The sequence below is a fragment of the Mus caroli genome, chromosome 8 (assembly GCF_900094665.2).
Source record: "Mus caroli chromosome 8, CAROLI_EIJ_v1.1, whole genome shotgun sequence".
NCBI lineage: Eukaryota > Metazoa > Chordata > Mammalia > Rodentia > Muridae > Mus > Mus caroli.
Window position 1 is genome coordinate 96,784,760 of NC_034577.1, and position 24,329 is coordinate 96,809,088.

Sequence of the window (24,329 nt, forward strand, 5' to 3'; positions counted from 1 at the left end):
CCCTGTACTGGGGCATATAAAGTTTGCAAGTCCAATGGGCCTCTCTTTCCAGTGATGGCCGACTAGGCCATCTTTTGATACATATGCAGCTAGAGTCAATAAGCTAATTTTTAATTGGAAGAAAAAAGTAAATGTATTTGTGTTTAATATTTTGAAATGTGTATATGTTGAGGAATCATTAACTTTAACATATATTGTCTCATTTGTAGTAAGAAAAGGCAACTATGTAGAGTGCTAACTATTGTCTGCACAGTGTACAATAGCTATCAGTTCTTCTGACTGAAAATTTTTATTCTTCATTGTACTCCAAATGAGTAAGCTTTAAACTAGCTTTACTGGTAATTTCTAATATAATTAAATATCCAGAATTAAAGTTTCTAACATCTAGTGTCTCTTTGTTGTTTATGACTGGGTGTCATTGTGTGGCCAAGCTACTCTCAAATTTCATCCTCCAGTCTCAGCTGTACACATGCTAGCTTTCTAGTCATGCCCCACAGTACTTAGCTCTGGTAGTTCTTTGTGGTAGAAGACTGACCTACTCCTTCTGTGATTCACCTGATGTCTTTAATAACATCCCAGTAATAACAACTAAAAAATAGCCTTAGACCTTACCAACTGTCTGAAGAAACTAAGTTCCCTCAGTTGTAGCTTCAACTTTTCCTTGTTTTTTCTTTTGGCAGTTTATTTGCATAAGAAACCAAAATTAACATTGTAGTGTTTCTCTTAGACTGAACTTCTGCAGTATATTTTAACACCTACTGTCACCAGTTTTCTGTTAATTTTGAGTATAATCTAGAGTCTTGATCAGTTTCAGATTTTTTTGTTTTGATTGGCAAGATTTATAATATAGGTGGTGAATTTTTTTTTCTTCCATCAAAGAGGAAGATATCTATTGAATAACCATTGATGGATGCCTAATTCATTCACTAAGGTGGGTTTTTGGGGGGTCTGGAGGTTGAGTTTTAGGGGTTTGGCTTGGTTTTTGGTTCTTAGAGATAGGGTTTCTCTGTGCAGGCCAGGCTGGCCTCAAACTCAGAAATCTGCCTGCCTATGTGTTCTAAGTGCTGGGATTAAAGGTGTGTGCACCACTACCACCTGCCACTCAAATGATTTTAGTTTAAAATGTGTACTTTGATTTGAGCAAACCACATCATAAATAACATCTGTGTTCTCCTTAATAAAGGAAGGGGAGATGGAAGGTGAGGCGGTTGAAGCCATTGTGGAGGAGTCTGAAACTTTCATTAAAGGAAAAGAAAGAAAGACTTACCAGAGACGCCGGGAAGGGGGCCAGGAAGAAGATGCTTGCCACCTGCCCCAGAACCAGACAGATGGGGGTGAGGTGGTCCAGGATGTCAACAGCAGTGTACAGATGGTAATGATGGAACAGCTGGATCCTACCCTTCTCCAGATGAAGACTGAAGTCATGGAGGGTACAGTGGCTCCGGAAACAGAGGCTGCAGTGGACGATACCCAGATCATAACCTTGCAGGTTGTAAATATGGAGGAACAGCCCATTAACATAGGAGAGCTTCAGCTTGTCCAAGTCCCTGTTCCTGTGACGGTACCTGTTGCTACTACTTCAGTAGAAGAACTTCAGGGGGCTTATGAGAATGAAGTGTCTAAAGAGGGCCTTGCAGAAAGTGAACCGATGATATGTCACACCTTACCTTTGCCTGAAGGATTTCAGGTGGTGAAAGTGGGGGCCAATGGAGAAGTGGAGACACTAGAGCAGGGGGAGCTTCCTCCTCAGGAAGACTCTAGCTGGCAAAAAGACCCAGACTATCAGCCACCAGCCAAAAAAACAAAGAAAACCAAAAAGAGCAAACTTCGTTACACGGAAGAGGGCAAAGACGTGGATGTGTCTGTGTATGATTTTGAGGAAGAACAGCAGGAAGGACTGCTGTCTGAGGTTAATGCAGAGAAAGTAGTTGGTAATATGAAGCCTCCGAAGCCAACAAAAATTAAAAAAAAAGGTAAAGTGAGTTTATCTCTAGTGGACTTGTACAACCATTTGGGGAAAAGGATACAACAGCCTGTATGCAAGTTATTTTGTCAAAAAAAAATTTTTTTAAACATCTAGTAAGTGCCATGGCTTTTAATCAGTCCAAAAGAAGGGTTTTATTTATGTTTTTAAGTCCTCAAGTGAAGTAAGTATTAATTCTGTGAATTAATTTCTACTTAGAGAATATAATTGTAGTTTGGGATTAATCTAAACATTGAAGCACTGTAACAAGTCTTATGTTTTGTTTTGCATATAGGTGTAAAGAAAACATTCCAGTGTGAGCTTTGCAGTTACACATGTCCCCGGCGTTCAAATTTGGATCGTCACATGAAAAGCCACACTGATGAGAGGCCACACAAATGCCATCTGTGTGGCAGAGCATTCAGAACAGTGACCCTCCTGAGGAACCATCTGAACACACACACAGGTGCGGCACAGTGATGTGGGCTACGGCGTGGTAAAGGTTAAAACACCGTCCTCACTCACGGTGACTGCAGTAAGAGGTTGAGGAATATTATTTTTGTTTCTTCTTGTAACCTTCATTTTTTCTCTAACATAATTCATAAAGATTTTATAGCATTACATTGTTGAGGATTTAACAGTGACAAGAAACGAGACCCAAATGTCCAAGTCAATCAATAGAAATAAAAGTAAAATCCTACCTATGTTAGAACTACGGCTTTCTTTTTGTTTCTTGTTGCTTCATCTCAAAGAAGGTAGGTTGTTCACAACTTAAGGATAGAAAAGTATAGTACCATTCTCAGAGTTCGTTTATTTGTTCAAATACAAAATATTCTTTAATAATGGTGTTCAGTATTCATGTTACATATGGCCAGATTCCAGTGAAGTGACTACATTCTCGACCTCTCTTGGACTCTTGTGCTGGCAAGTGTGTGTGTGTGTGAACTTTGACAAGAGCTATAGAGTTATCTGAGAAGAGAAAATGCCTTCATTAAGATTGGCCTGCATCCTATCATGTGGCACTCTTTCTTAATGAATCATTCATATGGCAGTATTCAGCCCATTGTAGGTGGTACCGCACCTAGGCTGCTTAGTCATAGGGTTTAGAAGAAAGCAGGCTGAAGCCCGGCAGTGATATCCACATGCTTTAAATCCCAGCACTTGGGAGGCAGAGGCAGGCAGATTTCTGAGTTCCAGGACAGCCAGAGAAACCCTGTCTCAAAAAACAAACAAACAAAAGCAAGCAGGCGAGCCGGGCGTGGTGGCGCACGCCTTTAATCCCAGCACTCAGGAGGCAGAGGCAGGCGGATTTCTGAGTTCGAGGCCAGCCTGGTCTACAAAGTGAGTGCCAGGACAGCCAGGGCTACACAGAGAAACCCTGTCTCGAAAAAACAAAACAAAAAAAAAACCAAAAGCAAGCAGGCTGAGCAAACCAGAGGGAGCACTCCAGTAAGCATAGTTCCCGCCCTGCCTTCCTCAGCAATGGAGTGTGACCTGAGAATGGAGCTGAAATGAACTCTCTCTTCTTCAAGTTGATTTGGTCATAGTGTTTTGTTTTGTTTTGATCATAGCTGTAGAAACCCTAACATAACTCTCTCTCTGAGCTTTTCTTTTATCTTTCTGCCTTGATCTTGGTTATAAGTCCTCTGATCCAGTTTTTCATGAAGAATAGTTTCTTCTCATATTTTCTACTTCTTTCAGAGTAGCTTTTCCTCTATCTTCATATTCTATCTTCACCATTTAAAATGGTGATTGTTGCCAGGCGGTGGTGGCACACGCCTTAAATCCCAGCACTTGGGAGGCAGAGGCAGGCAGATTTCTGAGTTCCAGGATAGCCAGGGCTATACAGAGAAACCCTGTCTCAAAAAACAAAACAAAACAAAATGGTGATTGTTGATTTGATTTGATATGCTGGTTGTCAGATTAAATTAGCTGTCTTGCTTTACATGCCAAAAGATTAGACAATTGATTGTCTGTTGCTTTAGAGTGTGTTATCTTTTGGGATATTCTTAGCCATCTAGCCACTTTACAGTGTGCACACACACACAAATGCATCTAGTACTTTGAAGACATTGTGTTACCCCGTGGTAGAATTAGTCAGTGTGTGTACACATTGACATGAGTACTCTGTCTTAAACTGTACTTAAGCTTTGAAAAGTTCATTCTGTGGTTATCCAGAATTGACTTGGTAAAACTTACTCACCTCGTTAAGCCAGCAAAAGTCAAATGCATACATACTTGAGTGCCACTTCCCGATGAAGAATAAGCTTTTCATTTTCTAAATGTGCTTATATTACATTCTAGGAGGCATTCTTTGGATTGTTTGTTTTACTAAGACAGGGTCTTCTACATAGCCCTGGCTGTCCTAAAATTTACTATGTAGGCTAGGTTGCCTTATAGTGCTGGGATTAAAGGCATGCACCACAGTGCCCAGCTTCTAGTGGGTACTCTTGGCTATAAAGTTATAGCAAACGAAAAAAAAGACTTGCTGAACATGAACCTTGAGCAGAAGGACATGGTGGTCTTGTAGTACAGCCTGATGGGTGCTCCACGACAGTCTCCAGTTTAATAATTGTCAAGCTTTTTTCCCCGAGACAGAACTCTTTTCTTCCCGAAATAACACTAGATAAAAACCAGAGGTTATTATTTTGATTACCTTGTTCCTGAAATTAGTGCTGCTTTCCTTCCCTTGATAATTGTTTTATTTTTCTGTGCCACCAGATTATATATACACGCTTCATAGAAAGAGTTTCTCCATTCTCTCCTAACTTAGTGGTACTGAAGAAACAAATTTAACGAGTGAATAACCATTCCTTTCCATTTTTTTCTTACTGTAGTTCTTCCATCAGCACTTCCCTGTTCATACTTCATCTTTTTAGAAAGTCATTTTTGTAGAGTTGTTCATGGTCTTTTATGCCTGTAAACCTAAGCACTCAGGAGGCTGGGCACTAGGAATAAGAGTTTAAGGTCAGTCTGGGTTATATATTTATGTATTGAGACCTTACCTTTGAAAGGAAGGAAGAATAATTTCTGCAGGTGTCTTTTCTCATTCTTGACATTGTGATTTTCCAAATTACAATTGTTTTTGGTGGGAGGAGGTGTTTAGAAACAGGGTTTGGGGCTGGTGAGATGGCTCAGTGGGTAAGAGCACCCGACTGTTCTTCCGAAGGTCCAGAGTTCAAATCCCAGCAACCACATGGTGGCTCACAACCATCTGTAACGAGATCTGGCGCCCTCTNCTGGAGTGTCTGAAGACAGCTACAGTGTACTTACATATAATAAATAAATAAATCTTTAAAAAAAAAAAAAAAGAAAGAAAGAAAGAAAGAAAGAAAGAAAGAAAGAAAGAAAGAAAGAAAGAAAGAAACAGGGTTTCAATGTAGCCCTGGCTGTCCTAGAACTTAGCATGTAGACCAGGATGGCCTTGAACTCAGACTATCCCCGAACCCTGCCTCTGTCACCCAAGTGCTAGGTTAAAGGCATACAACACCACTGCCCACTTAATGTTGTTATATTTAGGACTAAAATACACTGGAATTTCTATTAATGGTTGGATTCTTAGTAACCAGTATATTTGCCAAACAGAAATAAGAAGGATTTTTCTATTCAAAGGCACTAGAATCAGATAATTAGTAGAAACTAAAGTTTAGCATGTGTTCTCACATCTTAAGAACTATTGACGAGAATTTATCCAGGGCTCCATGAATTGTGCCATTAATTCCTGTTATTCCCTACTTCCTTTAGGTACTCGTCCTCACAAGTGCCCAGACTGCGATATGGCCTTTGTGACCAGTGGAGAATTGGTGCGGCATCGTCGTTATAAACACACTCATGAGAAACCATTTAAGTGTTCCATGTGTGATTATGCCAGTGTAGAAGTGAGTGTCTAGTTCTTTATTACTGAGAGCTTTCTTAGACCATGGTGGGCTTTTTTGTTTGTTCTAAAGAATACCTATTCTAAGGCTGAGCATGCTAGTTCATGCCTTTAATCACAGCACTTAGGAACCAGAAGCAGATGAGTCTCAGAGTTCAAGGCTAGCCTGGTCTCATAGTGAGTACCAGGACAGCCAGGGGAGAGAGAGAGAGAGAGAGAGAGAGAGAGAGAGAGAGAGAGAGAGAGAGAGAGAGAGACCGACCGACCCTATCTTAAAAAAATAAATAAACATACCAATTCCATATATTAGTACAAGAAAGTTCTCCTATGCTTTGAAAAAATAACTGTACCCAAGTCATTTCAAAACGGAAGGTTTGGTGTATACCCTTTTGATCGTAGCATTGGACAGGCTGAGAATTGTTAGTTTGAAATTACCTTGGACTAGATACTGAGTTTGAAACCAACTCTAATATAGTTAAGAGCCTGTCTTAATTGCAGTACTAGAAGGTTTAGAGTTGGAGCTATAGATGAGTGGTACAGTGCTTGCCAAGCAGCCGAGTTCATGAGGCTCTGAGTTTGATTCCCATCACTTAGAAAAAAGGGGGAGTGAGGGGTGTAGGAAAGATAATTGGCTTTATTATTTGAATTTCCCTATTGCCAAAACTGGATAAGGACAAAGGGGGAGGTTACATGACATTAGTAAGCAACCAAATCAAATATATTGAAAAATAAGTGGTTAAGTATATCCAAAACAAAACTAATTCAGCAGTGTGTGTATTACTTTATAGGGAGCTGGAAGAGGGGTAATAAAATTCAGTTCTCATTACTGTGTCAAGTTCCAACAAGACTAGGGAAAAGCCAGAGCAAATCCCTCTTAATTACGTCTGACTCACTGAAGTGATCCATCATGCCTATGACCTCAGCAGTGGGGAGGCTGAAGCAGGTGGAGTGCTGCAGGCTTTAAGCCAGCCTAAGCATTAGAAACCTTGTCTCAAATCACATCATCATCTAGGATCTTATTGCTACTGTTTCATTGTTGTATTGAGAATTACAGCTAAGGGAAGAAAGTATATTACAAGTAGACAAAAATTACTATTTTTTAATTATTTGAGACAAGGTCTAACTATTTATGTATACCAGGATGGCTTGGAGCTCACAGAATTCTGCTTGCCCCGCCTCCTGAGTGTTGGGATTAGAGGCCTGTTCCTCCACACCCAGCTGTTTGGTTTTTTTCTTTCCTATTTTTCTATTTGGGTTGGGGGTGGGGATGCTTCCTTCCGATCCTTGACTATAGCAGTTTTTCTTTCACCCTGTAGATTTTTACATTGAAACTCCATCATCAGCAAATGATTTACTCAGTCATTTTGCCAGGCCTTAAAACATCATTTCTTAAAGATTTTTATTTTTTAATTTTAGAGAATATACAGCAGTAAAAGATCTTAGACGAATTCAATGGAGGGAGACCAAATATAAAAAAGTATGGGCTGGGCAGTGGTGGCGCACACCTTTAATCCCAGCACTTGGGAGGCAGAGGCAGGTGGATCTCTGACTTTGAGCTCAGCCACGTCTACAGTATTTGTTCCAGGATAGCCAAGGCTACACAAAGAAACCCTACCTCAACAACAACAAGTATATAGCAATGAACATTTTTTTTTTGCACGAACCAGTGTTTGAACCCATTTCCTTAGGCATGAACTCAACCACTGAGCTGTGTCTCCAGTTTCCAAACATCTCGTACTAGTGTAAAAGTTGTGTATCTCTTACCAGTAATGCTTAACACCAAAGGTGCTTGAAGATTTCTTCCAGGTTTTGTTTTTTGTGGTTATTTGTTGGGGGTTGGTGAGTTAGGATTTTAAGTTATGTGTGGAGTGGTTTGGGTTCCCAGGAGTGCTGGGGCCACGGGAAGTTGGGTCCCTTGGAGACGGAGTTGCAGGAGGTTAGCTGTGGGCTGCTGTAACCCTGCCGTGGGTCTTTGAAAGAACACTGGACGGTCCGAACCACTGATCTGAGCTCTCTCTCCAACCCCACCTTGTTTTGGATTTTAGAATATTTGCATAAATAATACTGATATCTTGGCAAAGGGACTGAAGTGTAAGCATAATTTTGTGCACAGAGATGTAATTTTATGCAGTTACTTATGGTATAACTGTTTTCAGTGAGACCCACCACATAAGATCAGTATCAAATTTGCTACTTGCTGATGTGTTGATTCTTAAAATTTTTAAATTTGGGACACTGGGTGTGGATGTAGCTCAGTGGTAGAATACTAGGCCCTGTCTTGAGTCTCCAGTACTGTTAAAGAGAAAAATAGTAATAATATTTAATTATTTAAATAGTAATAATTTTAAACCTCTTTCAATTGGAGTTAGACCACCTATACTAAGAATAATAGGAACTATGAAACTTTGAGGTGGTTCCAAATCTAGTAGTGACATGATTGAAATAACAGTAAAATCCATTTTTGTAATTTTTGATTTTGAGACAGAGTTTCTCGGTGTATCCCTTGGTTGTCCTAGAACTCGCTCTGTAGACTAGACTGCTCTCAAACTCAGAGATCCACCTGCCTTCACCTCCCAAGTGCTGGGATTAAAGGTGTGCTCCATCATGCTCTGCTCTTTGTTGTATCTTTAGACAGAAAAGGTTACACATTTTTGCAAAGGGCATAAATTAGTGAAGATTACAAGTTGATTCCAAAGTTTTAGCAACAGACTAAATGTGAATGAAAAGTTAAAGAAAAATTTGAAAGTATATAGAGAGATGTGTTCTGTTGACTTGTGAGACTCCGGTAAATCAGGCAGGTATGGGGACAAGGTACTACTACTGTGAGTGGAAGAGCACTCTTAGCCTGCATATGGCATATCCTGAACATGGCAAAAGGAGCAGGCATTGAGGAAACTGCAGGGATAGGTACTTGACCACTGAACAAATGAGAACAGTTAATATAGAATTCTCATGGGTATGGGAGGGGTTTCTCTTAAAATCAGAAGGCTTTTTCCAAAAATTTCAGAGAGATATTATGAATATCCAAAGTACTTTTTAGAGTCATGTTTGAAACTCATAGTTTGGGATAGGGTACTTACTAAGAGATGGAAAGCACAGTGAGTGGCAAGGAAGAGAGACCAGACTCATAAATCTCAGCCTGTCTAGGAAATACAAATGAGAGGACAGCATGTAGGGGAATTAAAACATGACCTTGGAGTTGAATTTTGTAGGAAATATATGTATATATATGGCATGAGTTGTTTACTAAAGTATTGTGGATTTTCAAATAGAATAAAAGGGCTGGAGGTGTGGCTCAGTGGTAGAGAGCTCTTGCCTAATACAAGTCCCTGGGTTCAATCTTTAGGACCACCATCACCAGACACACTAAGTGGTAAAGATTAGTATACTATCATGTGCCTTACCACCCAACTCAACTCAATTATTAGTGTGCCTGTTTTGCCAAATGTGTGTCCTGTCAGTTTACCCCGTCTACTTGGATTGTAATATTGCTGAGAGGAAGCAAAGGGACTTTAACTTTAGTGCCTCCAAATTAAGGTTTTGTACCTAAGCCATAGAGTTCATATTATAGTCCATGTTAACAGAAGTATAAGAGGTTCGTTCGGTTGCTTTCATGTTTCAGGTCAGCAAATTAAAACGACACATTCGCTCTCATACTGGAGAGCGCCCGTTCCAGTGCAGTTTGTGCAGTTATGCCAGCAGGGACACATACAAGCTGAAAAGGCATATGAGAACCCATTCAGGTAGGACTTCTCCCCTCCTGGTACTAATGAGCTGCTCCTCAGTGAATCCTGTAAACTGCCATGTGCACCCAGGGCTTACCTGAATGGAAGACCATTAAGAAAAGCTCTGGCCGGGCGTGGTGGCGCACGCCTTTAATCCCAGCACTCTGGGAGGCAGAGGCAGGTGGATTTCTGAGTTCGAGGCCAGCCTGGGCTACAGAGTGAGTTCCAGGACAGCCACGACTACACAGAGAAACCCTGTCTCGAAAAACAAAAAAAAAAAAAAGAAAAGCTCTGGCATATCCTCTGAATTGATGGTTTGAAAATACACTCAAAGGCGATTTTATTTGAGTCTTATAATGTGAAAATGGTCCTTTTAAGGGAGACATCAAATGAAATTAAAATCTCATGTTTATCTTTAAAAATCCGGGTAGAAGCTGGATGTGGTGGTACACACTTCTAATCCCAGCAAAGGCGAGCAGCTATTTGGAATTTGAGGCCAGCTTGGTCTACACGGCAAATTCCAGACTAGCCAGGGCTGCATAGTGACTCCTTGTTTTGTGTTTCAAAAAATAAAATTATAAGTCTGGATAGATTATCCAATTTTCTCTGGTTTCTAAGTACTGTCATTTTATAAAAAGACAAGCTTGTGCTAAGTGTCGTAGCGCTTAGTAAGAGTATCTCTGGTGCCAAGCCATCCTAGGCAACAAGACAAGACCTGCTTCAAAAAATAAAAGAGAAGCCGAGCATGGTGGCACACCCCTTTAATCCCAACACTTGGGAAGCAGAGGCAGGCGGATTTTTGAGTTGGCTACACAGAAAGAACAATTTAGTTCTAGTCCCCCCTGCCCAAAGTAAGCTTTGCCATAAGAAATCCTGTCCTAAAATAGAAGAGTGTAGAAAGCCAAGCTGAGCGAAGGTCTAGGATTTGTTTGCTAATTCTGAAGATAGGTATGAGTTGAACAATTAATTACACCAAGCTTTATCTTCTCAAGCAAGGCCTTAGGTTTTATATTTGTCTACCACTCCTCTATTCACCTACGAAGCTAAAGCTATAGTATTCATTCATTTAATTTGTTCGTTCTGTATTTCCTTTTAAGGGGAAAAACCTTATGAATGTTATATTTGTCACGCTCGGTTTACCCAGAGTGGTACCATGAAGATGCACATTTTACAGAAGCACACAGAAAATGTGGCCAAATTTCATTGTCCCCATTGTGACACTGTCATAGCCCGAAAAAGTGATTTGGGTAAGTAGCAGTAAGAAACAAAGAATTCATGAAAATAAGATAAAAACTTGACCTTAAACTCAAACTTTTGTGTATGTTGATGAATGGCTTACCTTAGTAAATGCCATTGCTTAACTCCTCCTCCCCTGGCTGCTTTCTCTTCATTGGAGTGAAACCACAAGTTAAATGCATCTAGAATATAGATTATACATAAGGTCACGGGAAGCAGTGTACCTGTCATAGTAGCTTCCATTCTCTGAATACGGGCGTAAAAGGTTTCAATTAAGACCAGTTTCCTTCACGTTCTTCAAGAGTATTTGTGCATTCGGTGAGTAATTCGTTTGGTGGTAACTGTTCCTATGTATTTTTAAGCCAGAGTTACATAGAGGGAGAACTCATCTATAGAAATTTTAATGTAACACATACTTGCACATTAGATCATCTAGTGTTCTCTCTTCATCTTTCTTACTAAAGAGAAACAGAAGTTAGGAATAGTAAGTGCCAGCATTTGGAAAGTTGAAGCAGAAGCATCATCAAGGCCAGACTGGGTTATGTGAGACTGTCTTAGACAGAAGATAAAGAGATTAATTACTTATTGACAAACACCTGTGGTCCCAGTTTCTCAGAAGTCTTAAGCAGGAGAATCCTTTGATTCTGGGGAGTTTAAGCCTAGCTTTAGCCAAATTAGAAGGCTCTGCTTTATTTACTACATGAAAAAATCATAAATACTACTCAGTCTGCGCTCTCAACCCAAAAGTCACTGCTTCCTGAACTTTTGTGTTGACTGTCAAAGCCAGAGCCGCTCATCTGCTAGCAGCCAAGAACTGTACCACTAAGTTATATTCTTAGAAATACTCTTTACATTCACTTACATTTTTGTGGTTTAGATTTTTCTGTTTACAGTTGATCTTTACAGTATGAAGTAAGCAAGGTGTATCTAGTTTTAAAAGCACAGCGGTGAGTTTAATGCTCAGAAAGATGTACCAGATGTTCAATATAATTTATGAGTGGCAAAGCTGGGCAGAAGCCAGAGTTCCCTGGAGTTGTTGTTTGTTTTGTTTTGTTTTGTTTTTTGTCTTATTTTGATCTTTAGGGGTTGTTGTTTTGTTGACTGTACTGGGAATTGAACCCAGGCCGTCTCAGAAGTAACATGAAGAGTAATATAGCGGGACACCGATGTCCTTCTGCAGCCTCTGAGCCCAGAGATGAGTGTGTGAAGTGTGTGTACTGTCTGTCTCTTCCCCCAGCCTCCCATGCTGGGATTGAGCCTGGTCAACAGAATTGGTCCTCTTGTCTTTTTGGGTTTTAGTTTCTCTTAGGGGAGAGACACTGGCTTTTCGCATCATATGTTTATAATCCCAACATGGGCTGCTCCTCCGGAGCAGTCCTCCGACTTGCTCTTTCAGGGCTGCTCCTTTTGTTCCTTAGTATATTAATTCATTTGTGGCACAGATCCTTTGGCTCTGCTCTCTAGAGGTGCCATGATGCAGTAGAGTTAGACACGTCTTTCCCTTTCTTTAACTACTAACCTTCCTGTTTTTTCTTCTTAGGATAGAAAGACAGCAGGGAGAAATTTCCTGTTACAAAACCAACTATAATATCCTTGTAGTTACATTTACCTTCATCTTTCCTGTCCATCTTTAGGAGTTGGTGTGACTTTCCTTCTCTGTTCCTTGTCCCTTCACCCTCAGCCCCACTTTTTGGTTTTCCTGACATGTTTTCATTATTACTTTGTTTATCTTCACACTCATACTCCTGGATCTTTCTTTTCAAGTTGGTGTACTCCTTTCTCTCCTATCCACAAAAGAACTATTTTGAATAAGGCCTCATGGTATAGAAGAAAGCTGGTGACAAAGCTGAGTGGTCAAGTGCTTACCTAGTATGTGTAGGGCCCTGCATTCGATCTTTAGTACCACAAAAACATTTTTAAAATAACTGAGTTTTTCCAAATGTATCCCACAACACTCATACACACTCCATACCATCCCATATTGCTGGAAATTAAATCTGGGTCATGTTGTGTGATAGGTAAGCTATTTCTCACTGAGTTACATCCCTAGCCCTAGGTTTAACTCCCTTACTTCCAGCCAGCCATAATGATCAGTTTTGTCCCTTGTAGTCTTTCCTTCCCTGTGTTTATCGTCCCTTTCATTTGCACTATCTACTGGCACTCCAGTAAAAGGCCTTGCTGAAACACTACTCATTTTATGTGCTTCCCTAACAGTGCCTTCCCCCAACAAACAAGCGGTGCACTGCACTCTCTGTAAAGCACTTTTTTTCCCTTGGCCTCTATGATTAAAGTGCTCTTGGGTTTCTCTCTTTGGTAGTTCCTCCCCTTGCCCCCCTTTTTAAAACTGGTCCCTCTTCTCAGTGGCCCTAACTCTTAGCCTAACCCAGGCTGGGTGTGGTGGTGAAGGCTTCTAATCCCAGCATTCAGGAGATGGTTAGGCAGTTATCTGTGAGTTCCAGGCCAGCCTGGTCTACATTGTAAGCTATTTGAATCATAGAGACCCTGACTCAACAGTGAAACAAGCCTGGCCATACTAGTGCTTACTCTTAGCCTTTTGTCTTAGTGACCTCATCAGCTCCCTGGTTCCACTCCTGTTTTAGTACCAGACTATCCTTTTCTGTTCCCATCCCTATTTTAATGTCATTGTTTGGGATTCAGACTATAGGTCTGGAATGACCTACCCTTCCCTGCCAGGACAGACACAGGATGGTCTTAATCCCTGTCCACTGCTCCTCACCTCAGTCAGTGGCTTTGTCGTCATTGGGTGTTATCTCCAGCACCCACGCCTTTCCTCACATTTAGTCCCTGACCTCCATTGCTCTCACTTCCTGGATTTCTCAGCACTTCCGATTGCTTCCGGGTCCAGTGCAGTCCCCAGGCTTCCATCTTTGACCTGTTATCTCCCCATCTGTTGTTACTGTTGGATGGAGATAGAGAAGGAGAAGGGTGGGGCCAACACAGCACTAGGGACTGACTCAGGCTCTCACCTACTAACCAAAGGTTTTACTTCTGATCTCATGTTCTTAAGAAACCCATGTTCTTAAATATAGTACTAACTTGTTGAAATATTTAACTTGTGATTTTTCCAAGTTCAGCTTGGCTTTATATTTTGTTTGCAGGTGTCCACTTGCGAAAGCAGCATTCCTATATTGAACAGGGCAAAAAATGTCGCTACTGTGATGCTGTGTTTCATGAACGATATGCTCTCATCCAGCATCAAAAATCACACAAAAATGAGAAGCGCTTCAAGTGTGACCAGTGTGACTATGCTTGTAGACAGGTAGGTGCTGTGTTAGTTAAAAAGCCATTGATGCTCTCTCCATGTCAAGTATCATGTGACTAGAATGGTTCTTTTTTTTTTTTAAATTGAGATATGGTTTCTTTGTGTAATCTCTTTGTACATTAGGGTGGCCTTAAATTTAGAGATCCATCTGACTATTGCTTCCTGAGTGCTGGGATAAAAAGTGTGTGCCACCACACCCAACCTAGTAACTCTTTCTAAGAAGAATATTTTTCAGACAAGTATAAGGAATCATAGATGCTACTCTTTATCATTTGATTCTGGGTCTCCATATACATATACATTGGTCACAATTGATATCTTTTTTTGGTTTTTGTTTTTGTTTGTTTGTTTTGTTTTGTTTCGAGACAGGGTTTCTCTGTATAGACCAGGCTGGCCTCGAACTCAGAAATCTGCCTGCCTCTGTGGTGGGATTAAAGGTGTGCACCACCACCGCCCTGCAGTCATTCTTGACTATATAGTGAATTAGAGTCCAGCCTTGGCTACGTGAGACTATGCCTGGAATAAAAGCAAACCAAAAAATCCCAAGGGCATTCAGTCCAAGACTTGAGAGAAGAATCTGGCCCCAAAATGATTCTTAAACTGGAGTGAGCAGCTTTCTCTGTGCTGGGGTTTTAGGGACACACTTTTGCTTCCCTATGAATAGACTGTTACCATCATGGCAAACATTGTTAACCCTTGAGGGTGACAGCCCTGTGACTCTCGGAGGCCTTTCTGACAAACAGTTCTGTTTCAGGAGCGGCACATGATCATGCACAAGCGCACTCACACGGGGGAGAAGCCTTATGCCTGCAGCCACTGCGACAAGACCTTCCGCCAGAAACAGCTCCTCGACATGCATTTCAAGCGCTATCATGATCCCAACTTTGTCCCTGCTGCCTTTGTCTGTTCCAAGTGTGGGAAAACATTCACCCGCCGGGTAAGGGTCAGGCTCCTGTTATGGTTCTTAATAGCATACACTTGATCTGCAGTTACAGAATGGAGTTTTTGCCACTGGAGTAATAAATGTAGGGATACTTTTGCCATTTGAAAAGTTATTCCTGGGGGCCTAGCAAACACAGAAGTGGATGCTCACAGTCATCTATTGGATGGAACACAGGTCCCCCAATGGAGGAGCTAGAGAAAGTACCCAAGGAGCTAAAGGGGTCTGCAACCCTATAGGTGGAACAACAATATGAACTAACCAGTACCCCCGGAGCTCGTGTCTCTAGCTGCGTATGAATCAGAAGATGGCCTAGTCAGCCATCACTGAGAGGCCCCTTGGTCTTGCAAACTTTATATGCCTCAGTACAGGGGAATGCCAGGGCCAAGAAGTGGGAGTGGGTGGGTAGGGGAGCAGGGTGGGGGGAGGGTAAGGGGGACTTTTGGGATAGCATTTGAAACGTAAATGAAGAAAATACCTAATTAAATAAAAATAAATAAATAAATATAATACCCATTAAAATTGCTCTTTATGAGAGTTGAAACTGACAAATATTTAGAAATAAGATTACTTGAGTAGGCTGAGAGTAAAAAGGCATTTCCTTGGGTGGATTGAAATCTGTATTTCATCCTATCCCTAATTAGTCTGACTCGGCTCTCTCTGTTGGTTAGCCAAGTCAACACTGGCCAGCTATTCTGAAACTCCCCCAAGTTTCTGTGTGACTGCAGGCACTGAGCTCAAACCCCTTCTCAGTCCCCATACACCCATGTGCTCGGGGCCCAGCCTTCTTACTGGTGCTTCCTCACTCCTTTCCTCTCTCTGTCTCCTCCCCATCCCTGACGACTACGGATGCTGTGCATCTTTCCTGAATGGGATGGGAAGAACATGTTGAGTACAGTTAGCAGAATTTTGAGACTTTATGGATTCCTTAAAGTTTGTTTTTGTTCAGTTAAAGAGAACTTTGAGTCTGAACTTTGTTCTTTTAGTAGTGTGAAACAAGGTTTGTTCCTTTTGTCAGAACACAATGGCAAGACATGCAGATAACTGTGCTGGTCCAGATGGCGTAGAGGGGGAAAATGGAGGGGAGACAAAGAAGAGCAAACGAGGAAGAAAAAGAAAGATGCGATCTAAAAAAGAAGACTCCTCTGATAGTGGTAAGTGGGTCATTGTTGATTTGGTTAGAGGTGACACATCAGAGGCCCAGTTTTCAGTAAATCTGTGTAAGGTAGTAGAGGCAAGAAGGCTCCTCTCCTTTATGCTTGGAATCTTTCTAAAGCCAGGTGCTACTCACAGAGGGGGAAGCAGGAAGATCAAAGCAGAGTTCCCATGCCAGCCTCTCCACAGCAAGTGCAAGGCTAGCCTTGGCATCTGAAATGTCAGATGACCCCCCCCCCCAAGTTAGAAGTGATGACATAAGCATGAGGTTGCATAGCTCTGTAGTTTGCTGCAGTGCTCCCTGCTGCTATAGACTCTGCAGTGTCTTCTCTTTTCCTGCTACCTACCATGCTCTTCATTATGTTCATGTTCTCTCTCTGAAGAAACTACTGACAGCCTCTACTAGATCTGTACTGTTCTTTCTTCTGACTTCACCGCTGGTTTCACTCGTAGGTCTTACAGATAACGTAACACTAGAACACTGGAGGCAAGCTGGACTCTATCCTATTCTAGCGAAGGCCATATAGCCTTATTTACACTATAATTTCTGTTAGCTATCTGCACAGGTTGACCACAGAATTATTCCAAACTTTCTCAAAGCCAAAAGCCTTTTGACCTTGTTAGCCTTTCTCTGCATTTCCCCCCATTTCTGGCTGTATCTGTTTAATTTTCTAGGCATAGGGCAGTGGAGACTTAGTGAGCTCCACAAGGAAGCATCTTGTTTCTGATACACTGCCACCTACAGTGTGTTCTATCTCTCAGGACCTTTTTATCTTCAGATGAGGCCTTCACCCATGGCTCTAACTTTAAACATTCAGTGAATGAGTGTTAATAACCATGCAGCTTGGAGGGAAGCAGACAGTGTACCCTATGTGCCACACATAGTACTGGGCAAGGGGTACTAAGTACTTTCTGGCTGCCTGTAAGTGTTGACAACAAAGCTGCCTCAGATGAATGTCAGAGGCTTGAATCCCACCCACAGCAGTTTGAGCTGCTCACCTTTCCTGTAAATAAGGACAGTGCTGTGTGTGTGTGTGCTCGTGCGTGCGTAGACCAGAGGTCACACCCCTGGGGTACTCCTGGGATATTTCCCAAATACTAGGATTATTTGGCACATATCACTCCAGGCTCTCTTTATTAGTATTTAACCTTTTAATAATATGTGTATGTGGGGAAATAAACATTTATATTTAATACACATTTATATTTATATAGGTGTGTGGCATGAATTCAGACTTCAGTGGAGGCCCAAATCATTAAATCCACCTATTGTGAATGCTAGGAACTGAACTCAAGAGCAGGAAGTGCCCTTAACCACTGAGCAATCCTTTCAGCTCCAAGGCCTTTAAAGAAAATACGGGTGATGATGATCAAATTCTCAAGTCCTCAGGTTTTCATGACAAGCACTTTACTAGCCGAGCTATCTCCCGAGCTCTGGATATATCCTCTTAACTGAAATAATGAAACCTAATAAAAGGGACTTTTTATATTGTAGTGAACGATATAAAGGCTGTATTTATATAGAGTATAACCCAGGGTGGCTTTAAATTCCCCACTCTCTTACCTCAGCCTTTCATGAACTGAATTTTGTGTGTGTGTGTGTGTACACACACTACCATATGCAATTGTCTGTTTCTTGAGCCTCAAAGCACTATTGGGTGGGTGCTACAGACACTCCCTGAGGAAGTGGAGGAGAGGTGTGTCAAGTCAACACAGCAAGTAAGGTCCGAGGCTTCAAAACTTTATTATCTGAGTCTTTGTTAGTATTCCCTTCACTTACCCCCTTTACGTTTAATAATTTTAAAGGTGGGATGTAGCTCAGTAGTACTTGCCCAGCATGCACAAAGCTCTAAGTTGAGTCCCCAGCACTGCGGTAAGTAGATGTTATGGCATCCACTTATACATTTAGGAGTTGGAGGCAAAGAGGATCAGAGAAAGAAAACAGTCCCAGAACTTTGCCTCTTGCCCTGGTAAACAGGATTCACATTGCATCCGAAGTTTCTGTATTTCCTTCTCATATAGGTAGGTGTGTGCACACGCCCATATGTTCCTGCCTCTGTCCAGTCAGAGATGAGCATCTCTGTCTTCATGCTTCAACTTAAGCTCAGTCTCCTGCTCTGCCTTTGTATAATAAGAGAAATATTTGTTATTATTTACCTTAGGGCTATTTTGTAGTTTGTTACATAACTGATAAAAGACGAAGCTGTCTGTATAGTTTGAAACTCAGCTTTTTTGTTTGTTGGTTGGTTTTGTTTTTTGTAGTAGTCCTTAAGCTCTGAGATCCACCTGTCTCTGCCTCTTGAATGCTAGAATTAAAGCATTAATTCTATCACCATGTGGCATTCTTATTCTTAGACTCAGTATACTTATATATGAGTACTCAGTATTCTTACACTAAGCAGCTCACATGAAATGTGGAAGTAGGTATTTTTCTTTTTGATAAGGCTCTCTCTTCTTAGCCATGGCTGTCCTGTAACTCGGTATGTAGAGGCCAGGCTAACCTTGAACACACAGTGATCTGCCTGCCTCTGCCCCCCAACTGCTGAGATCAAAGGTGTGCATCACCATGCCCAGCCTAGGACCTTTCCTTAAGGGAATATAAAACAGTGTTTTCAGAACATTTAACTCTCTGCTTGCTTTCTCTTTTACCACTCACTCTGCTTGACCCACCACCTGTGCTTTGATTTCTTGAGAAGAAAATGCTGAGCCGGATCTCGATGACAATGAGGAGGAGGAGGAGCCTGCTGTAGAAATTGAACCTGAGCCAGAGCCTCAGCCCCAGCCTCCGCCTCCACCTCAGCCTGTGGCCCCGGCCCCACCACCTGCCAAGAAGAGAAGGGGGCGACCTCCTGGAAGAACCAACCAGCCCAAACAGAACCAGCGTAAGTTGCCTGCCCTGGCTCAGTGAGCATCTCATGTGAGGAAGCAGACTGTGTTTGTGAAGATGGGGACTGAGCTTTGAGAACAAGTGAAGGTCATCACACAGGCACAGATGCTCAGGAAACCCTGTTTTTGTTTTTTAAGGAAGTTTTTTTGTTTTTGTTTTTTGTTTTTTTACTGAGAAACATCTGAGGCAGTCTCTAAAAGCCTGTTACAAATGAAAACGGCTAGAGGAGAAAGGTACTAATGTCCTGCAAGATGGGTGTGCTGTTATTTTGGGAGCGATTATAAAACAACCAAGGTCACAGTCACATGGCAGAGCTGACATGGTTATAAGTAGAAAAGAGCCAGGCTTTCAGGGAATGAAGGGGTGAAGCAATGAATAGACTGAGACTGTTCTGCTGGAGAAATTCAGGCCCTTGAAGCCGGGAGTGCTAGTACCAGCCATAATCCCAACACTTGGGAGGCTGAGGCTGGCCTGGGCTACGTGGAAAGAAGAAGGGAAGGGGAAACCATTCAGGTGAAAGGATTGTCCCAGGAGTATTCCCTTTCAGCACTGCCTGGATGTAGTGGGTCTTAGATCTCCTCAAAGCAGCCTTTTCTTCTCTTTAAATTCAGGGCTTGATCTATAGTTATGCTCCCTGGGCGCCATGTTCAAATGTCCATCACAGAACAGGGGGATAACCCTGCATCTAGAACCACCCAGTCATTTCACCTACACAACTATTTCAGAGCAGTACAGGGTCAAATGTCAACTACATCATATACTCCGAAATACTCCTTGTCATGTGCAGTCTAAGGCTGGATTTTTTTTTCCCTGCCTTGCATTACTATACATCCTAAATACAGAACATAAAGGAAAACTAAAAATGTTAAAGTGGAGGCCTGTGAGGTAAATGTCAGTATTTGGTATCTTGACAGTTTCTAGCCTTTTGGGATTTTATGTATGGCCACTTAACGTTCGCAGGGGGCTGTTTTTTTTGTTTTTTTTTGTTTGTTTGTTTGTTTGTTTGTTTGTTTGTTTGTTTGTTTTTCGAGACAGGGTTTCTCTGTGTAGCCCTGGCTGTCCTGGCACTCACTTTGTAGACCAGGCTGGCCTTGAACTCAGAAATCCGCCTGCCTCTGCCTCCCGAGTGCTGGGATTAAAGGCGTGCGCCACCACGCCCGGCTTAGGGGGCTGTTTTGTTTTCTGTTGACTTAGGCATCACTGCTAAGGCTTTCTTGTTGGTGCATCCCATTCATTGTCAGCATCTGAAACAATGCCTGTGCTCGCTGGGGGCTTTAATGTATGTACCCTTTGTTTTGTTCCTGCCCTTCTTTGCCAGCAACAGCCATCATTCAGGTCGAAGATCAGAATACAGGTGCAATTGAGAACATTATAGTTGAAGTCAAAAAGGAGCCAGATGCCGAGCCTGCGGAGGGGGAAGAAGAGGAGGCTCAGGCAGCCACCACAGACGCCCCCAACGGAGACCTCACGCCTGAGATGATCCTCAGCATGATGGACCGGTGATGCTGGGGCCTTGCTCGGCACCAGGACTATTGGGCTGTGTTTAAACGGCCCAAATCTTAATTTTTCTCTTTTTTTTTTCTTTGGCTTTGGGAACGGCATAATTTTACACCATTTTACCAAACATACTGAGAACGAAAACTTCAAGGATGATGTTAGAAAAATGTGATTTAACTAGAACTTGTTTGATGTTAGCAAATCATGGAATGTTCTAAGTCTCTGAGGGTTTACTGTGAAGTGTTGAGGACAGTGTTGATGCCTAACTAGTTTTCTTAGATGGAAACAGAGACATTGAGCCCTCTCTCTTGATCGTAAACCACTCCAGAACGGCCACGGGTTTCCCAGAGTTCTATGGTCTTCCCAAGAGAATTTTTAATTGTAAATGCAGACTTGGGAAGGACTTAGACTTTTAACCTGGTTTTGCTTTTGCTTTTCCTGACTCCCTTTGCTCAGAGTCAGTTGCACACCAGTAGGATGGCATGCTACGATCAGTTTCTGTCCTGAAAGCTTTGCCTCTTTCTTGGCAAAGTTTCTGGTATGGTCAAGCTTGTAAATAACCTTTTTTACATTTTAATCTTTTCCATTAATTAAGAGGTTGAAAAGAAGTACAGTGTAAGAAAACCCAGCGTTTTAATTATTTGCAAATGAAGGCGCCACAGACACAGACTTAGTGGTATGTAAATGTTGACTCAGATTACAATCATGTAGCAGAGGGCACTGGGCCTGTTGCCTGCCAGTCATGGACACCCATGTGAAAAATCCTGATTTCCAGCTCATGGAGCCAGCGTTTGAACCTTGAACAAATAAATTTCATTTATGATTTTCTCATCAACATTTTCTTTGCTCTGTTTGTAGCTGAATGTTACATTTTTTTTTTAAATCTCTGTTAAAGCCAGAAGAGTTGATTATGAGTGGCCACAGCAACCCTGGCAAGCTGGGCCAAAAAATTTCAGTAGGTCAGTAATTTAAACTTCACATCTGGAAAAAAAAATTATTAATAATGTGAAACAAACCAACTTAAAAAGTGATTCTTGCACATGAATTGTCACATATTATATGTGTTTTTTAAAGAGCCTCAGTCTGACTGATTTCAAACACTTTTTTTCTCCTGTGTATTGCTTTTAAGAGAGCCATCAGTTAGCTATCAGAATCTAGGTTGATGCATTTTTGTACTTAGCTGTACTGTGTGATATTTTTCATTATTTTAGGATGCCAACATGAGACCTGTAATAAAATATGTAATGGGGTTGAAGGCTGGGGAGGAGGATCTACTGCTGTACAGCTAATAAATCATAACGGATTAACAGGCATTCTGAAGACTCCGTCTTTTGGGACTCCTATCTGTCCAGGTCCCGTGGGGGCCTGTGCACAGCTGTCTTCTGCAACAGACAGGAGAGAGATGGTCCTAGCAGGTGATGGGCTGTGGAATGCAGCCCACTTCAAGTTGTGTCCCACAAGTGTGTGGGAGTAGGGAAGTGCGTGGCTATGTAGCCCCTGCTTCCGTGATAGACCTGAAGTCTTGCTGCCTTTGTACAGCAAGCGTCACCAGAGATGCTGATGGGAGAGAGCCTGTGCTCTTGAGATCTGCTTAAGGAAGGCTTAGGGTCCGTCTCTGTTCTTAGCCAGGCCCAGGGGAGTAGAGAGAAGCTTGGTTCAACCTTGGAGAGAGAAAGAGCATTGGTAAAGGTAAAAGGGCCTGAGAGCAAGCTCAGGTAGTAATTCTTGTTCCTTAGCTGTGTGCATATGTAACAGAAAGTCCTTTTACAGAACAGCTAGGTTCACCTGCATTGTCAGCATGGGTATTCAAATTACCTTAAAGCCTAAGAGTACATCTGTCTTGGTGGAAAGGCTCAGATAGGAAGTGAGGTTCTAATGAAGACAAAGACAAAATGGTGCTCTTGAACGACTCATGCTTCCTCTCATGTGAGTCCATTAAACCCCTCAATATCAGAGGTCAGTCATCACTGTTAGATCAGTTACTGAGCCTGCGTCTATAGTCTGTAACATGTACTCTATCCCTGGCCTGTCTTCAGCCCTATCCACTGCTGCCCTGTTCAGTTTGCACCTGAGTGAGCCTTCATTGGTTTTATTCAGGTTCTCTTGTAGTAAAACCCACCTGTCACGAGTTAAGTCTTGCCGATGCACCAGGGGCCTCATCCCGTGTTCCTCAGCAGACAGTTGATTTGTTCTGTTGGGAGTTCTGCCTTCACCTGGAAAACCTGTAAAAGAGTGGTGTTGGTTGGTTTTGTCACTCCTCCACAGGCCACTAACCTAAGGCATAGAGCTAATTCAGTGTAAATCTGGCCTTGGCCTCGAGGGTGCGTCTACTTGGGCATTGCTATAGCCCTTTGGCAGTCTCTCATTTTAACCAGAAAAAAATCCCTGTGGGGTAGGTTTTCTCTATTTTTGACATCCCAGAGTTGCCATGATAAACAAGATACACATCTCAAAGGAAACACTGAAGCCGGGCATGCTAGCACACCTCTACAATACCAGCACTGGGGAGGAGGAGGCAGGAGTTCAAAGGCTCTGTAGCTCCCACCATTCTATCTACTCAGGAAGTGAAGCAGAAAGATCGCTACAAGTTTAAGCTCAGCATGGACTACTTAGTACCCGGCAGCCAGGGATGGCAAGACACTATGCCAACAAAAAGGGGACTGGAGAGATGGCTCAGTGCTTATAAGCACTTGCTGCTCCTGCACAAGACTGGAACTTGGTTCCCAGCACCCACTGCAGACAGGTCACAACTACCTATAGGTGACCTGATGCCCTTCCAGGCTCTGTGGGCACCCATACACAGATAAACACACACACACACACAAAATTAAGTTCTGAGAATAATTTGTGCCAAAAGCTTCCAAAAGACTAGTGAGGTTAGGTGTCAAGAAAAACTCATTTACTTTGCTTTCAAAACCCACATTCTTCACAATAACGTGCACGAGAGTAAATTTTGTCACCCTATAAGTCATTTGTGACTTCAGATGGCCTTAGAGTTAAATTTCAGTCTCGGGCTAAGAGGCATAGGGGCCTCCTGGTTCTGCAGCTCTTTTGTATCAGCTCCAGCGAGGCCGTCCCTGTCGGCCTTTATACGTCATACCATATACTTGCCTAAGTGCCACTGCCTTCCTCCAAGTTGTTTCTCCTTTATATCTACTTTCCATCTTCTATGTTTCGGTGGAAGTCGGCAAACATGTTAAGGGGCTGTCGCTTCACAGCGCAGGAAATTGAACTCAGGTTTCATGTAGATAAATACTCCTGCCGTTTAGCCATTTTATTTTGAAGAGACGGGGTCTCTCTGTGTTGTCCAGGATAGTCAGAAAGTCCTGGGCTTAACATGAACCAGAGTGGCTGGGACTTGGTAGAGAGGGTCCCGCCTAGAGGATGCTCCCAAGTCATGCTCTGTCTGGGAAAGGTAGAGATGGGAAAGAAGCCGAAGAGATTACAATACATAGTTGCTTCTGCTCTCCAAGATTTTGTCTTTCTCTTTTGCTGAACTGTGGGTAGGGCAGTTAGAAGTGGGATTTAATGAAGTCTGTGGGGTGGGTGGTGGGAGTAAGATCTGAATCAGCCCCATCTGTAGGGTAACATGCTTCTGGCTAGTGTACCTCCTCCCAGCTCTAGGCTCAGTGAATCCTCCCTGAACTTCAGTGCAGACAACCTGAGAACACAAATCCCAGCACCAGCCTTCCCAGCACCAGCCTTCCCAGCACCAGCCTTCCCAGCACCAGCCTTCCCAGCACCAGCCTTCCCAGCACCAGCCTTCCCA

General features: G+C 42.4%; 1 protein-coding gene across 5 annotated transcripts in view; it reads left to right on the forward strand.

The window, feature by feature from the left end:
- The window catches only part of Ctcf (CCCTC-binding factor), a 48,770-nt gene extending 26,897 nt beyond the window's left edge, over window positions 1-21,873 (forward strand). For 2 of the 5 annotated variants that reach the window (XM_021170025.2, XM_029480573.1), the window contains exons 3-12: window positions 1,184-1,973; window positions 2,259-2,429; window positions 5,708-5,841; window positions 9,460-9,580; window positions 10,660-10,809; window positions 13,918-14,078; window positions 14,836-15,018; window positions 16,040-16,175; window positions 18,870-19,058; window positions 20,382-21,873. In XM_021170025.2, the coding sequence (XP_021025684.1) occupies window positions 1,193-1,973; window positions 2,259-2,429; window positions 5,708-5,841; window positions 9,460-9,580; window positions 10,660-10,809; window positions 13,918-14,078; window positions 14,836-15,018; window positions 16,040-16,175; window positions 18,870-19,058; window positions 20,382-20,566 (2,211 nt within the window). In that variant the 5' untranslated portion in view covers window positions 1,184-1,192 and the 3' untranslated portion in view covers window positions 20,567-21,873. The remainder of the gene's footprint in view (window positions 1-1,183; window positions 1,974-2,258; window positions 2,430-5,707; window positions 5,842-9,459; window positions 9,581-10,659; window positions 10,810-13,917; window positions 14,079-14,835; window positions 15,019-16,039; window positions 16,176-18,869; window positions 19,059-20,381) is intronic. The other 3 variants (XM_021170028.2, XM_021170026.2, XM_029480574.1) reach the window with 3 other exon arrangements.
- Window positions 21,874-24,329: the final 2,456 nt, after the last annotated feature.